Below are 17,061 nucleotides of genomic sequence, written 5' to 3' on the forward strand. Positions count from 1 at the left end.
TTTTTAATTCTTTGGTTTGTTTATTGCTTGTAATGGTGGGTGGCATGTGTCCACATATCATTCTTTTATTAGTATGAAAGTATCCCAGGGGCTGTGTGCTTTTACTTACACATTCTCCTATACATTAGTAACCTTTTTGCTAACCTCAAATCCTATCCATAGTTTTGCTGATGACTGTACATTCCATTCCTCTTCTTTATTTGAAAAACCTTGTAGTGTTTGATTTAATCTTCAAGATCTTTTGTAAAGATCCCAAAGATTAACTCAAAGCTCATCTAGTGAATTTCATTGCTATGAAAACATGATTATCTTATTTCTCAGAAAAAAGCTCTTATTTCCTCATCCTTCTGATAAATATTCTGATTGTTAGTGAAGATTGGTTTTCTCTTCTTTGATTGACTTTCACATCTAGCCTATCCTAGCATAAACACATCATATCCATAGCCTCTTCAGCCTCCAAAAACTCGATATCCGCTTTCATGATTGTCCAGAAGAGGGCAATCATCTTAATAGATGATCTTCTCTACCCCCCCCCCCCCCATATGCTCTCATAGATGCTCTGTTTCTTTTATATTTTATTTCACCAAATTGCCCACCACCATTCCTCCATACATCCATACAAATTTAATTCCAAACTTATTGACTTCTTATTCTCTTTTTTTATTCCATCTTGTATTGTTCTTTTTTGAACAGCATTTCCCATACCAATTTTCCCCTATGAGTATAACTCCAGCTCATCAAGAAACATGTTAACAGATTCCTTCTTTCTCTAATCATTTGCCCATGACATTGTGTTATATTTTATGATCTAATGTGTGGAGTTAATGAAAAAAAAGGAAATATTTTAATCTAGATAGGTGTTTAAAAAAAATACAAGTTTATTTACTAAAATAAAGAGCCAAAGGCTTCATTTTGGCGATACAAAATTATATAAATTATATAGTTTCTGCATGAAACTTTTATAGTTTCTGTATTCAGCTTTGAAATGATTTTGGATTTAATATCCACTTAATTTATATAATTTTACATTGCCGAAATGAAGCCTTTGGCTCTTTATTTTAGTAAATACTTTATGCACCGACTGAAAGTTCACTTACAGAAAATACACCTCTCCGACGCTTCAAAGTTCCCTAGTACTGAGAGTTTTTGCTCTCTTAGATTTCTGCCGAATCTTGCCTAGCTGAGAGGGCTTAAAATTTCGGAAGAGCATTTTGAGTCTCCGGCGGAAGTGTTTTCTGGCGTGGGACCTTGTCAGTGGATGCTGTTCCCTGGAATATGAGCTGTTCTGTTCAGTGGTGGGGTGAGCCTGTCACTGAGTGGAACCAACACTGAGTTGGATGATCTTTTCGCTCACTTGTAGGGAGTGGTCCAGGGGATTGCCTAATTTTTAGAGAGACCTTTACTTAAACAGTGTCTCTGACGAAAACCAATGAGTTTGAAACAGCTGTCAGACTAGTGAAACCTATCAAAATGGACCAATAGAAGGCAATATACGGGCGCTTTTAGTGTTTGTGCTTTTCCTATTAGGTTCAACTAGGGCAATTCGTAGTATGGCAGCGATGTATTCCTGCAAGCTCTCTGGTTAATTTTCACACAAAATTTTTATAGTTTCTGTATTCGGCTTTGAAATGATGTTGGATTTAATATCCACTTAATTTATATAAATACAAGTTTATTCATGAAAATATTAAATATATCTGTTCTTGTCTGTTTTATTCTTTTTAGGTTATGCTAGAATTATCCTGGCATTTCTTTCATTTTACTATATGCCATTTGATCACATCAAGGCATGTATCTGTTATTTATTGAGTGGATTTTTAGATGCTGTTGATGGATATGCAGCGAGATGGCTTAACCAAGGTGAGTATATACCTACTAAAACCATATCTTAATGAAAAAGTATGTTATTACTTTGATATTTTAAACTATTTTAGTACAATTCTTTTTTAATTACATCCATATTTTAACATCCAAGAGTTCATCTTTGAATTCAGTAACTTGGATATTTAGTGTTATAAACCTTGCACTTAGTAATTTTTAGATTTTTAGAGGAGACCTCTGATAGAGAAAGATTTGTGGAGTGAACAGATTGCATCAATTGCAGTATCACATTAAAAATGGGGATATTTAGTGTTTAAATTGTACATATTTGGTCTGATGTATTACAATAAATAACTTTTATTATTAAAAAGAACAGAAGATAAATGATAAAATATACAAAGAGCCAACAAGTTTCACTAGCCACTGTCTAGCATTTTCAAGGCTGAACTGGTGTGAAAACAAATGCATCGAGTTACATTTAAAAAAAACATACACTTTAGTAACTGTTAGGCCGTTACATTTGATCATTCTGTTTGAAGGCGTGCATGTGTTCGAAAGCTTCAGTTAGATACCGGTACATGGCCACGTGTTTTGTAGTTGTTTGCATATTGTAATTCTGTTGAACTGAGAGAGATGATGAGATTTTTCCATATGTCTTTAAGAACAATGCCCTGATTTCTATTTAAATTATTGTCTGTGCGTAATACCACAGCTGCTTCTTTTAAAGTTCTGTATCTGTAGTCATTCTCGATGTAAGGCATAGAACTGTTTTTCCAATCTATAACGTGATTTGATGTTGAGAAATGATGTGCTAAACCAGATGTGATGATTCTATTATGATTGACATCCCCCACATGTTCCTTCTGTCTTATTTCAAAACTTCTGGAAGTCTGACCAATGTAAGAAAGGCCACACGTGCATGGAATTTCATATACTCCAGGACATTTGAAGAAAGGTACCTCATCTTTAGGTGATCCTAAGATTTGTCTGATCATGGTAGTTGGTTTAAAAACCACTCGGATGTTATGAGCTTTTAACATTCTTGCCAATTTTGTGGAAACTGAATTAATATATGGAATGACAGCTGTGGACACATATTGGGGTACTGTAACACGTTGTTGGTGGTTGTCTTTAAATAGCCATTTGTTTAAAATGTTAGAAGGGTATCCATTAAGAGATAGAGTGTTAGATATTAGTGACAGTTCTCTCTGTACCTCTGTTTCTTTTGAAATCGACCTTAAGGCTCTATTACGGAGCATGTGAATGATGCTGTGTTTTTGTGATCTATGATGGTTGGACGAATAATGTAGATATCTGCCAGTATCTGTGGGTTTCGTGTAAATGGACAGTTAGAAATTGTTATCTTCTTTCTTCACTAGGATGTCAAGAAAAGGAAGTGCTTTGTTCTTCTCTAGTTCTATAGTGAATTTGATCGTATTGTGTAGTGAGTTGATTTTGTTCAGAAATACGAGAAGGTTTTCCATGGTGTCTCTCCAGATGATGAACACGTCATCGACATATCTCCACAAAATTGATGGTTTTGGTACAATGGTGGAAAGAATATCCTTTTCAAGTTTTTCCATAAAAAGGTCTGCGCATGGTGGTGACAGAGGGCTACCCATGGCTAGTCCTTCCAATTGTTTGTATACAGTGTTGTTGAATTTGAAGAAATTTGAATTCAGGCAATGATGAAACAGCATCATTCACATGCTCCATAATAGAGCCTTAAGGTCGATTTCAAAAGAAACAGAGGTACAGAGAGAACTGTCACTAATATCTAACACTCTATCTCTTAATGGATACCCTTCTAACATTTTAAACAAATGGCTATTTAAAGACAACCACCAACAACGTGTTACAGTAGCCCAATATGTGTCCACAGCTGTCATTCCATATATTAATTCAGTTTCCACAAAATTGGCAAGAATGTTAAAAGCTCATAACATCCGAGTGGTTTTTAAACCAACTACCATGATCAGACAAATCTTAGGATCACCTAAAGATGAGGTACCTTTCTTCAAATGTCCTGGAGTATATGAAATTCCATGCACATGTGGCCTTTCCTACATTGGTCAGACTTCCAGAAGTTTTGAAATAAGACAGAAGGAACATGTGGGGGATGTCAATCATAATAGAATCATCACATCTGGTTTAGCACATCATTTCTCAACATCAAATCACGTTATAGATTGGAAAAACAGTTCTGTGCCTTACATCGAGAATGACTACAGATACAGAACTTTAAAAGAAGCAGCTGTGGTATTATGCACAGACAATAATTTAAATAGAAATCAGGGCATTGTTCTTAAAGACATATGGAAAAATCTCATCATCTCTCTCAGTTCAACAGAATTACAATATGCAAACAACTACAAAACACGTGGCCATGTACCGGTATCTAACTGAAGCTTTCGAACACATGCACGCCTTCAAACAGAATGATCAAATGTAATGGCCTAACAGTTACTAAAGTGTATGTTTTTTGAAATGTAACTCAATGCATTTGTTTTCACACCAGTTCAGCCTTGAAAATGCTAGACAGTGGCTAGTGAAATTTGTTGGCTCTTTGTATATTTTATCATTTATCTTCTGGTCTTTTTAATAATAAAAGTTATTTATTGATATTTAGTGTTATAAACCTTGCACTTAGTAATTTTTAGCCTGAAATGAAAGTCGACACTACTCTGTAGTTGGTTGTAAGTAGGCAAAATGCCTCATATTTCATCATCAAATTCCTGATATGTACCAAGTGAAAAGTTTTTTCAATTGGTTATACTATAAATTAAAGATGCCAAGAAATTATATTCTTGGTTTCATCCTTTATACAAATGTAAGCAAAGTAGTGGGTTAATGGCCCTTCCCATAATGCATAGCATTATACATGTCTGTAAGGATCTGTGCTTTGCATTATGGGATACTAAGGCAATTGATATGAAGTCATTAGCCTCTATATACAAGTAACCCAGTCGTGAAGCGACTTCTCATGCAAACTTTGTTTGCTTACTTGGATAAAAGATTAAATCAAGAATATAATTTCTTGGCAGCTTTAATTTATATATTAACTAAATGAAAAACCATTCAACATCTATCTCTAATCCCGAGTATTGTAGTAATAAGGTGTGAGATCTTTTGGCTACTTACTTCTATATGGAAATATAACCTCTGCATTACTTCAACCTTGGTATCACTTCTGGATCTGGCTCCCACTGATGAAACCTCAATAAAGGTTGAAACTGGTCTGGATAGTGGCCCTTTCCACAATGCATAGCATTGTTATAGGTCTGAAAGAATGTGTATAATGGTATGCGTTATGGGATACTAAGGCAATTAATGTAAAGTCATTAGCCTCTGTATACAAGGAACCCAGTCGTGAAGTGACTTCACATGCAAACTATGTTTGCTTATACTTGAATAAAGGATGAAACCAAGAATACAATTTCTTGGCATCTTTAATTTATAATAGATGTTATATTTCTGTCTTTTAAGGCACTTTTTACTGTATCAATTCATCTACAAATTGGTCTTCTTCTGGGTCTTTTTCCTGCCAAACAGGCAAAGACAGTGGCGTAGCTGGCAGGGGGGTCTGACCCGGGTGGCACTTTGAACCTTTTTGAACTTTTGCAGTTAATTCTAAAATACAGTCTCGAGAACTGAGTTCCAAATATTGTAATACTACTGCAAATTTTCCTCGCAATTGCTGTAACTGTTGATAGTTGTGAGAGGAGTTTTTCTAAATAAAATTGATTAGAATTACCTACATTATTATGAAATAGACTTTGCCAATGTCATCGATTTTGCTAACAGAAAACAAGAAAAATAACATTTTATTATGTTGGAATTAAAGTTTTATTTCAAAAATAAACATAGTGTTTTAATTTATTTCTCTATACGTAGTTTTGACTTTTTGTAGTATTTTTGGTATGTATTGAGAGGGGCGGCAAAAGCTCTAGCTACACCACTGGGCAAAGAACACTTGTTTTGCTTATTTTTCCTCTCCCATTCTGTTTAAGTGACTAACATTTAAGTGACTATCCCCCATTTTTAATGTGATACTGCAATTGATGCAATCTGTTCACTCCACAAATCTTTCTCTATGAGAGGTCTCCAGTCTTTGATGAAGTGTTTCATTTCTAACCCAGCTCTCAGATCTATAAGTTAAACACTGTCTTGTATGCAGCTAATTTAGTGTTTTGACTAATTTCTTTCTTATTCCATACAAATTTAATTAGCTAACTTACTACCATATCAGCTGTACTAATTCTGTTGTTTATTTCTATATTTAATTTACAATCTTCACTAAAAATTGTGCCTAAATAGTTGAAATGTTTTACTTGTTTAGTTGATGTTTCAATGTTTTTGCCTATTTTTATAGTCTTTGTCTTTTTATTGCTCATTTTCATATCAAATTTATTACAACAGTTATTCAATTTAGTCAGGGAATCTTACAGTCTTGTGCTGGATTTATTCAGAAGTATAACTTTCCAGCCAAAAGGTTGTGGGTTCAAATCCTGCCGTGCACATGGATGCTTGTGATTGTCTGTGAAAATACTAGTGGTGGTGGGCAGTAGATGACGTTGGTGGAAATGGAGAGTTGTAGATTTGGTGCCCTCCCTTGATGAGTCTTTGGACTCCCTGGAAGTGTTATGTAATAATAGTAATAATAACGTCATCTTCATAAAGTAAAGAGCTAAGATTAACATCACGAATTTTGATATCAGATTTAATACCACTCTCCTTCATAATGTGATACATATATATAATAACAGTGGAGATAATGTGTGCCCTTGTTGCACACCTGATTTTACATCAAATTGTCTTCCTATACCTCTTTCAATTCAAATTGCTGACTTACAGCCTAAATAGAGATTATGTATTACTTGTATAATATCCCATTTACACCATATAACTGTATTATCATTTTGAATAGCTTTCTTCTTTGCACCTTATCATATGCTTTACAGATCTACAAAATGAAAATACAAATTCTTCTTATATTCCCAAAATTTCTCAACTGTTGGTCTTAAAAGTGAAAATCTGATCCTAACAACCTCTGATTGGCCTGAATCCAGCACTTGTTCTTCACCAAACATCCCTTCCACAATTTTTTGTAGCCATTTTTCAAGTATACTTGCATAAATCTTGCCAGGTACACTCAGTAGGGAAATACATGTCATTATCACATTCAGTTTTATTTCCCTTTTTTATAGACAGGTACTATGAGATCTCTGCTGCAATCATCTGGAATTCAACCCTCTGACCAGGCCTTCTGAATTATGCAATGCAGCCACTGCTAAACTTTTATACCTCCATATTTGAGCATTTCTGGTCAAATTCAATCTATAGATACATTTCAGGTTTTTGATGATGTTTTCTACTTCAAGTATGGATATGCATTCTGGACTGCATTCCTATTGGGAGTTTTCTATCATCATGCCGACACTGCTTGTTTCATTTAGAAGTCTTTCCAAGTTCAAAACATCTAGAATATCTTTATCTTTTGTTTTTCATGTCACCGTTATCATCTCTAATTCCTTTTATAGTACTTTTCCTCCATTTCTGAGCTTTTTCAATAGCCTCCAGCATATTTTGCCACCTTCCTGATATTTAAATTATTTAAGGAATTTACAGCGTATACTGGAATATTAATTAAAAGAAACTTTAATAAAACCATCTTCATACAACTATGACACGTGCACGCAGGCACTACAAAAAGCAAATGAAGCAGAAAGAGAGAAAACTACTGTTGTTCCTAGAGTCCTGAAGGTGCCCCTAGCGGGCTATATTGGATTGTCTTGGCTATTGCGCTGAAGTTCTCAGGATGCAAGCTTCCCAAATTTGGGGCAGTCTCATGCACCCAAATTTTTTGAGGTTTGGAAAGCAAAGGCTTCTTAAGGTCACTTCTTGGCCTGTGAAAGTTACCAACAAAATAAAACCTTTTAACTCTAGACCCCCCCCCCCCCCCGAATATATTGACTTCAAAAAATACATAAACAAATGTGCCATTACATCCCATAGTGGATGGCATTGATTCCCCCACATACAAATTAGCCAAACATTTAGTCAAAGCTCTCACACACTATACTGGCAATACACCATCACACATAAAAAACTCAGCCCACTTCAAAGCCAGTATAGAAAACCTCTCACTCCAACATACTGACATAATGATCAGTTTTGACGTCTCCTCCCTATTCACAAATGTCTCGCTCAAGGAAACCTTAGAGCTCATCGAAGCCAAATTTCCTCCCGATATCTCAGCCCTATTTCAGTTCACAATGAACTCAGGCTATTTTGTTTGGAAAGGAAAATTCTACAAACAGATAGAGGGGACAGCCATGGGTCCCCACCCCTGGCCAACTTCTTTATGGAGACTTTTGAAGAAAAAGTCTTAAACTCAGCCCCACAAAAACCCACTGTTTGGCTTCGCTACATTGATGATGTGTTTGCTATTTGGCTCAGAAACACTCCACTCCACATCCAGAATCCAGTTCACCTTGGAAAAAGAGAAAAACAACAGTCTCCCTTTCCTAGACACTCTAATCACTCGCCAGCCTGATGGATCCTTGGTTTTCTCTATTTACAGGAAACCCACCCATACAGGCAGATACATTCACCAGCAATCCCATGCCCTTACAACAATATGGGGTTATAAAAACACTATATAACTGGCAAAATTAATCTCTTCAGATGACAATGCCCTAACCACTGAACTAAACCACATCCTTAACACTTTCTTAGCCAATGGCTACAACTCCCCCCAAAATCCAAAAAAATATTAAAACCAATTACCCCCCCCCTCCTTCATAACAAAGATTACACTAAATCCATCACCATTCCCTATATCTGGGGCACCTCTGAAAAGTTAACCAAAATCTTAAAAAGTATGACTTGATTTCTTGTTACAAACCATATAAAAAATTGGCATCCCTTATCCGCTCCACCAAAGGCCAACCACTTCCCCTAGACCTACCTGGGATATACCAGGTTCCCTTGCAGCTGTAAACTGTCTTACTTTAGCCAAACAGGCAGGACAGCAAATGTCAGGATTTCGGAACACAAAGACTACATCCGGTTTCACCAGTACAGCCACTCTGGACTTTCAGACCATGCTCTGGATACCTGCCACAGAATATGTTGGAAGAAAGCCATGTTAATACACTGCATCAAATTTAAACATGAAAGATTATTCATGGAATCAGCCTCAGCTCTAAAAATTTTCTGAACCTCAACAAATTTGGGTGCATGAGACTGCCCACCTTTAGGACTAGGAACAACAGTAGGTTTCTCTCTTTCTGCTTCATTTGCTTTTTGTAGTGTCTGTGTGCATGTGTCATAGTTGTATGTTCCCATGAAGATGGCAATGTGACGTTGCCGAAATATAGGAGGTAATTATTCATTTCTTTTAATTAATATTCCAATATACATTCTAAATTCCGTAAATGATTTAATAGCAATGTGTTACCAATGTATAAGCCTATCTACAAGAATTCCTGATATTTATTTCCTATGTTCTTACCAAAGTCTTGCCATGACTTGTTTAGCTAGGTTTACACAGTGCATCACTCTTCTTACATTTTTCTGTGTATTTTCTAAGAGCATAAGCTGACTTACTTGTGAGGAACTTTCGATATGCTTTCTTCTTTCCCTTTGTCTGCCTCTTTAACTTCCTTTTGAGTCCACCATGGAGTTCTGATTTTTTTTTTTTTAATATTTGACCTCATATTTATACTACCAATGTGCCCTTGATCTGTTTTTAAGTTTTATATATTTATTCTTAAATGAATCAACTAGAAATCTTAGCTTCTCTATGATATATTCAAAAGAATAATACATACCCTTTAGGTCATAAGGATTTGAGTTGAGACCCCAGCAGGATGTGAAGAACAATTTAAAGCACCTAGAAGCTAATAGAGAGAGCCAGTTTGATGGATGATTCAAAATTTTATCTACTAATTAACTCTATCCTGCCAAAGAAGCTGTCTCAAAACATAATTGATAGCAGACACTGTGGAAACAGATTATCTATCCAAGTCAGGTTACATGATCCTATGTGATCACTGGGTTTGATATGTAATAGATGGAAAATAGATTATCTTTCAGAATAGACAAGTTTTTAAGTGAATTCCACTCACACAAGTTAAAAAAACACATACTATACTGCCCAACAAAATTAACAGAACAAAATGAATACTTTATTTTTATCATTGTCTCTGAATGGAATATTTGATGTAATAGGCAGTCTGGCATGCATATTCCAAAAAAGGTAAACATTATGGTGAGTCTGCACCTTCGATTAGAACGGTTTATAAGTGGTTTAGTAACTTTTGAAGTGGCATATGAGCACAAGTGACGTTGAACGTTCTGGATGCCCTATTGAAGTTACTACTCCAGAAATTATTGAAAAAATCCATGATATGGTGATGGATGATAGAAGAGTCAAGGTGCGTGAAATTGCTAAGGCTTTGGGCATCTCAAATGACCACGTACATAATATTTTACATGAACATTTACATATGAGAAAACTATCTGCAAGAGGGGTGCCTCGTTTGCTCACACTGAATCAAAAGCATCAACATGTGAACTGTTGCAAGGACAGCTTGAAGCTGTTTCAACGGAATCCAGAGGAATTTTTGTGTCGTTTCGTAACAGTGAACGAAACATGGATTGATCACTACCAGCCTGAGACCAAGGAACAGTCAACAATGAGTTGCAAGCGGGGAATCTGCACCAAAGAAAATGAAAACTGTTCCTTCAGCAGGAAAGATTATGGCCACTGCCTTCTTGGTTACTCGTGGCATAATCTTCATGGACTTCTTGGAAAAGGGCAAAACAATTACCAGAGTGTATTATGCGTCTTTGCTGGATCATTTAAATAATGAAATAAGGTGAAAACGACCACACTTGGCAAAAAAGATTCTTTTTTACCACAACAACGCACCCGCTCACTCTTCTGCAGTTGTGACCGCAAAATTGTTCGATTTATGCTATGATGTCCTTTTGCACCCCCCCCCCCCCCCCCCCACTCTTCAGATTTGACTCCCTCAGACTACTATCTGTTTCCAAACATGAAAAAATTGCTGGCAGGAAAGAGATTTTCATCAAACGAAGTGATTGCCAAAACAACTACCTATTTTGAAGAGTTGGACAAATCATGCTATATGGACGGGATCAAAAAACTTCAGCATTGTTGGACTAAGTGTATAGAACTCAGAGGAGACTATGTTGAAAAATAAAAAATGTTAAAAAATTTATTTTTTCTTCATTTTTGCATAGACTTATCGAACAACCCTCATAGTTATATAATAATAATAACTAATAATTAAGGAATTGACAGTGTACACTAGAAATATAAATTAAATAAACTTTAATATATACTTTCTGATATTTCGGCAAACGTCATGTTGCCATCTTCTTGGGAACTTAATACAAAGACACGTGCACACAGTTACTAACTTAACAGCAAATGAGAACCGAAGCTAGGAAGCTAACGTTTTCCTAAAGTCCTGATGGTGCCCCCTGGCTTGGCTATATTGGTAGTTCTTGGCCTTTAGGCTGAAGTTCTTCTGATAAATGTTTCCCAAATTTGGGGCAGTCTCATGCATCTAAATTTGTTGAGCCAACATATCAACAAGTTTGAAAAATTAATAAAGAACTCGGCGTCCAAACCTAAACTACAAACCAACACAGTAGTTAACCTTTCTTCAGTTATCTTGAAGCTTGAAGCACTCAACGCGCTGTCACGTGGTCATAACTTTGCCATTGCTCCTAAGAAATTACCGGCCGAGGAATTAATGATCCAAATTGAACGCGGGATTCGCCACCTTCCAAACCACATCGCCAACGATATTAGATTGGATGTAGCCTGTGTTCTCACAAAAGCAAAACCTCCAAAATCCAACTTATCCATTAGTGAATACAAGTAACTACAAGAATTGAAGAAAAACAAAGAAATAGTGATCACCAAAGCGGATAAGGGGAACGCCACTGATTTAATGACTACACAGGTAAGCTCAAGGCTTTACTATTAGATCGATCTACTTACCTCCCTATTGAATACAATCCCACCAACTCTCAAATTAGAAAACTCCATAGGCTCCTTAAGAAGGTCACTTCTTGGCCTGTGGAGATTACCAACAGACTGAAACCATATAACTCTAGACTCCCCGCATATATGGGCTCCCAAAAATACATAAAGAAAATGTGCCATTACGTCCCATAGTGGATGGCATTGATTCCCCCACTTACAAACTAGCCAAGCATTTAGCCAAAAGTGCTCTCACACTATACTGGCAACACACCTTCACACACAAAAAAACTCAGCCCACTTCAAAGCCAGTATAAAAAACCTTACACTCCAACATAATGAAATAATGGTCAGTTTTGACGTCTCCGCCTTATTCATGAATGTCCCCCTCAAAGAAATCTTAGAGCTAATCCAAGCTAAATTTCCTCCCAATATCTCAGCGCTATTTCAGTTTACAATGAACTCAGGCTATTTCGTTTGGCAGGAAAAATTCTATAAACAGATAGAGGGGACAGCCATGGGTTCACCACTTTCCCCACCCTTGGCCAACTTCTTTATTGAGACTTTTGAAGAGAAAGCCTTAAACTCAGCCCCACAAAAACCTACCATATGGCTTTGCTACGTTAATGATGTGTTCGCTATTTGGCCACATGGCCCGGATTCACTCCTCTCCTTCCTAACACATTTAAACAACCAACACCCTAGAATCAAGTTCACCCTGGAAAAAGAGGGAAACAATAACCTCCCCTTCCTAGACACACTAGTCACCCGCCAAGCTGATGGAACCTTGGTTTTCTCAGTTTATCGAAAACCCACCCATACAGGCAGATACATTCACCAACAATCCCATCACCGCCCCCTCCCAACAATATGGAGTTATGAAGACACTATTCAACAGGGCAAAAATAATCTGTTCAAATGATCAAGACCTAACCACTGAACTTAATCACATCCGTGACACTTTCTCAGCCAATGGCTACCCCCCCCCCCCCCAAAAAAAAAAGAATCCAAAAAATACTTAAACCAGTTATCCACAACCCCCCCCCCCCCCTTCACAAAAAAGATTACTCTAAATCCATCACCATCCCCTACGTTCGAGACACTTCGGAAAAAATCAACAAAATCTTAAAACATGACTTGACCACTTGTTACAGACCACACAGAAAATTGGCATCTCTTATCCGCTCCACTAAAGACCAACCACTTCCCCTAGACCTACCTGGTGTATACCAGGTCCCTTGCAGCTGTAAATTGTCCTACTTTGGCCAAACAGGCAGGACAGCAAATATCAGAATCCCAGAACACAAGGATTACATCAGATTTCACCAGTACAGCCACTCTGGGCTTGCAGACCATGCTCTAGATACTCGCCACAGAATAAGATGGAAGAAAGCCACAGTAATACACTGCAGCAAGTTCAAATATGAAAGACTATTCATGGAATCAACCTCAGCCCTTAGGAACATGCCAAACCTCAACAAATTTGAATGCATGAGACTGCCCCAAATTTGGGAAACATTTATCAAAAGAACTTCAGCCCAAAGGCCAAGAACTACCAATATAGCCCGCCAGGGGGGCACCATCAGGACTTTAGGAAAATGTTAGCTTCCTAGCTTCGATTCTCATTTGCTGTTAAGTTAGTAACTGTGTGCACGTGTCTTTGTATTAAGTTCCCAAGAAGATGGCAACGTGATTTGCCGAAATATCGGAAAGTATATATTAAAGTTTATTTAATTTATATTTCTAGCGTACGCTGTCAATTCCTTAATTATTAGTTATCATGTTTAACCAGTGTATAAGCCTCTCTACAAGAATCATAGTTATATAATTCAGTTCCTGTGGGCAGGGAGGTGAGATGTAGTGTAATTTGGAATACTTCAAAATGCAAATTATCAATCAGTCTGTATATATTCCAGATATTTTCATGATACATGTTTGCAATGGTTAAGTACTGAATGTTATTATTGCAGTGAGCATGCAACAAAAAATCATAATAATAAATCATCTGTTTTAAACTAAGGTTCTTTTGACTTATTACTCTATATAAATATGTGATAATTTAAAAATTGGTAAGAAAATAATGCCATTTAATGTTTGGCATTCATAAAATTGAAACAAAATTGTAAGTAAAAGTGATAAGCATTTTTCAAGAAAAAAAGGATGATTCAAATCATATTTTTTTAATAAGTGTTGTCTCCTCATGTTTTATCCTTGAAAAATCATAAGGTGGTGTATGTATTCAATCCACTTCAGCCATTAGGAGGTTAAAGTGGATTCTGATTGTCAATCAATTGATCTGTCATCTGCTAGATGACAGATCAGTTCATTTTTCAGCAAAGTATAAGCATCCTTCACACTCTTCAACCTTCAATCATTAGCAACATAATGACTCTCTCCCAAATATTTGCTTATTTCTTTAGTTAATTTTTTGTTGACTCCTAAGCCAGGCAGTTTGTTTTACATTTAAGGAAGAAAAATCTGTATTAATGAAACGTATTAATGAAAAATAAGTCTTAATTTTCTATTTATAAAGGAATGCACCACTACTCTTATTTTGCTATTATTTATTAAACCATAATCATAAATATATTTTCAGTTAAAAATGTCATTGTAAGTCATTATAAAAATATCCTCTAAACTGTTTGTATTACTTTCATGAAATTCTGAAGTGATTCACAAATCCCCGTGTATGCTCTTGCAAATCCCGACTTTGAAAACAGCAGCCTTAATCCATTAGCACTCTATCTCTTACAAAGAAATAATTAAACAATTTTGCAAATATCAAATGTAAACCAAAAGGTGGTTTGCTAAAGAAATGCAAGTGTTGTGACTGAGCTGAAGGTAATGATGCTAGAGTGTAAAATTGATCAGATGAAGTAGTTTATTTCAACCTGAAATAAAGGCTGCTGTTGGAAAGACAATGATTTTGAGTATGCTGTACTGTATTAATAATCTTTCTTGAACAAAATGGAATATAAAGTAAACTGAGCTTTGTTGTTGATCAAGTGCATCCTAAAACAATTTCTTTCCTGATGTGACAGTATGCCAGCCTGGCTGGCTGAGTGGTTAGTGTATCCACTCTCCAGCCAAAAGGCTATGGGTTCGAATCCTGCTGTAGGCATGGATGTTTGTGGATGTTTTTTGAAATACTAATGGTGGTGGTGTAGTTGTGGTCAGTTGGTGGAATGAGTGGCAGAGTTAGAGTTGTAGAGCAGGTGCCCTCCCTCGATGAGCCTTTGGACACCCTGAAAGTGTCTAATAATAATCATCATCATCATATTCCTACCATGTGCCCTCAAGGAGTGTACAGGATATGATAGTACTACATGAAAAATTTACATTATTACTAACTTCCTATCTACAATTTTCCTACAAATCAGTCTGTTACTTGTCAAAACTCCAACATTATCAGATCTTATATTTCTATTGTCTAAGGCACTTTGTACCCTATCAAACCACCTATACCTTGGTCTTCCTCTGGGTCGTTTTCCTGCAAACCTAGCAGAGAACACTTGTTTTGCCAATCTTTCCTCGCCCATTCTGTTTAAATGGCCATACCACCTGAGATTAGCTCTGCTAATGCATTCCTGGATGCTGACAATGTCAAGTTCTTTCCTAATATCCTCATTTTTAATATGATATTGCCATTGATGCTATCTGTTCACATCTCTAATCTTTGGTCCAGTGTTTTCCTTCTGACCCAGCTCTCAGATCCAGGGGGAGGGAGAACTAAGTGAAAGTGAAGAAGGATGTGAGATGATTACACATTATTTTTAAATTTTCTTTGTCAATTAATTTGAAATAGGTTGTGAGGATATTGTACTGTATTTAGTGCCGCAATAAAATTCTACTTTATTCTGCTTGTGTCTGTGCACTATAATCTTAATGGTAGGAGGAGGATCACCTGTGCAGGAACATTTCCATTCCTCTCAAACATAGATGTAATGTCTAAAAATCCATTTATTCTCAAGAGAATAAAAATGAATTCTTTATGTTTCACAAAAAAGAGAATACATCTGGAGATGTCTAATAAAATATTAGCAAATGCAGGACAAGTTGATTTGCTCACTCAGTATTCTAATGCACGCATGTGCACACACACACACTCTATTCATGCCATACCCAGATGAATCATCTGATCAAATATTAGCAGTTCGATTGATAAGCATCCCCAACTCATATTTATGGTTATTTATATTTCTCAACTAATCTCTTTGACCCGGATTCCTGATGAAAACAGCAGCCAGTATGTAATTCCATTGTGTCATACCCTGCTATTGCTAAAACCAAAATTTTATTTTGGTTTAAGCAATAAGAATAATATTTGCTTGGCTCAATTCCAAATTACTAACAAATGCTGATTTATTCAGTATGGGCTAGCAATTTGGAATACTAGCCCATACAAATGGAGATCACTCAATGCAAATAGAAGTTGCTTTCGGAAAATGTGGAGGACCGATTGGGCTAGCAATTTGGGAGAGATACAAGAAAGAAAAAAAATCTAAATGCCTATGTTACTAATAATCATATCTTCACACTGGCTCAGAAGACAAGAATATATGGAGGATTTGAAATAGGAAATTATTCCCATTCAGTTTTGAACAGGATAAAATTGAACATCATGTTGAAAAGAATGTGGGTAAGAAATATTTTAGAAAAAGAACGAAAATTGAGCAGATGTCAAAGATGAACTGTAGACTCAAATATGATATTTTAATATCAGTTTATAGAAAATCTACACATACAGGGAGATATTTACACAAACAATCATACCATCACAAATCTCAACAATATGGTATGGTATTCTAAAAACACTAACCCATAGGGCTAGAGCAATTTGTTCCAGTGACATTGCTCTCACTGCTGAACTTTCTCACCTACGTCACACCTCCTGACCAATGGATGCTCCCCAGAAATCCCCCCCCCCCCCCACTGTCTACCACAGAAGATTACAACAAAAAACAAAACTGTCACCATCCCATACAGTAAAGGCACATCTGAAAAGATATCTAGAGTGCTTAACAAACAACAACTACGCACCATATTTAAACCTTATGTGAAATTGGCAACTCTCATCTATTCACCTAAGGACAGATTATCTCCTTTATCCCATCCAGGAGTCTATGAAGTGCCCTGTTCATGTCATCGAGCCTACTATGCACAGACAGTAAGAACTGTGGACATCCTCCTCAGTGAGGAGGATGTCCACATTGATT

General features: G+C 36.4%; 1 protein-coding gene across 1 annotated transcript in view; it reads left to right on the forward strand.

Moving 5' to 3' along the window:
• The window catches only part of LOC150108903 (CDP-diacylglycerol--inositol 3-phosphatidyltransferase-like), a 144,610-nt gene that overhangs the window by 38,100 nt on the left and 89,449 nt on the right, over window positions 1–17,061 (forward strand). Inside the window, exon 2 of the mRNA XM_090404204.1 lies at window positions 1,726–1,860. Within this exon, the coding sequence (XP_090260330.1) occupies window positions 1,726–1,860 (135 nt within the window). The remainder of the gene's footprint in view (window positions 1–1,725; window positions 1,861–17,061) is intronic.

Source organism: Typopeltis vanoorti, chromosome 2 (genome assembly GCF_054136105.1).
Source record: "Typopeltis vanoorti isolate ZY-2024b chromosome 2, IOZ_Tvanoo_1.0, whole genome shotgun sequence".
Lineage (NCBI taxonomy): Eukaryota > Metazoa > Arthropoda > Arachnida > Uropygi > Thelyphonidae > Typopeltis > Typopeltis vanoorti.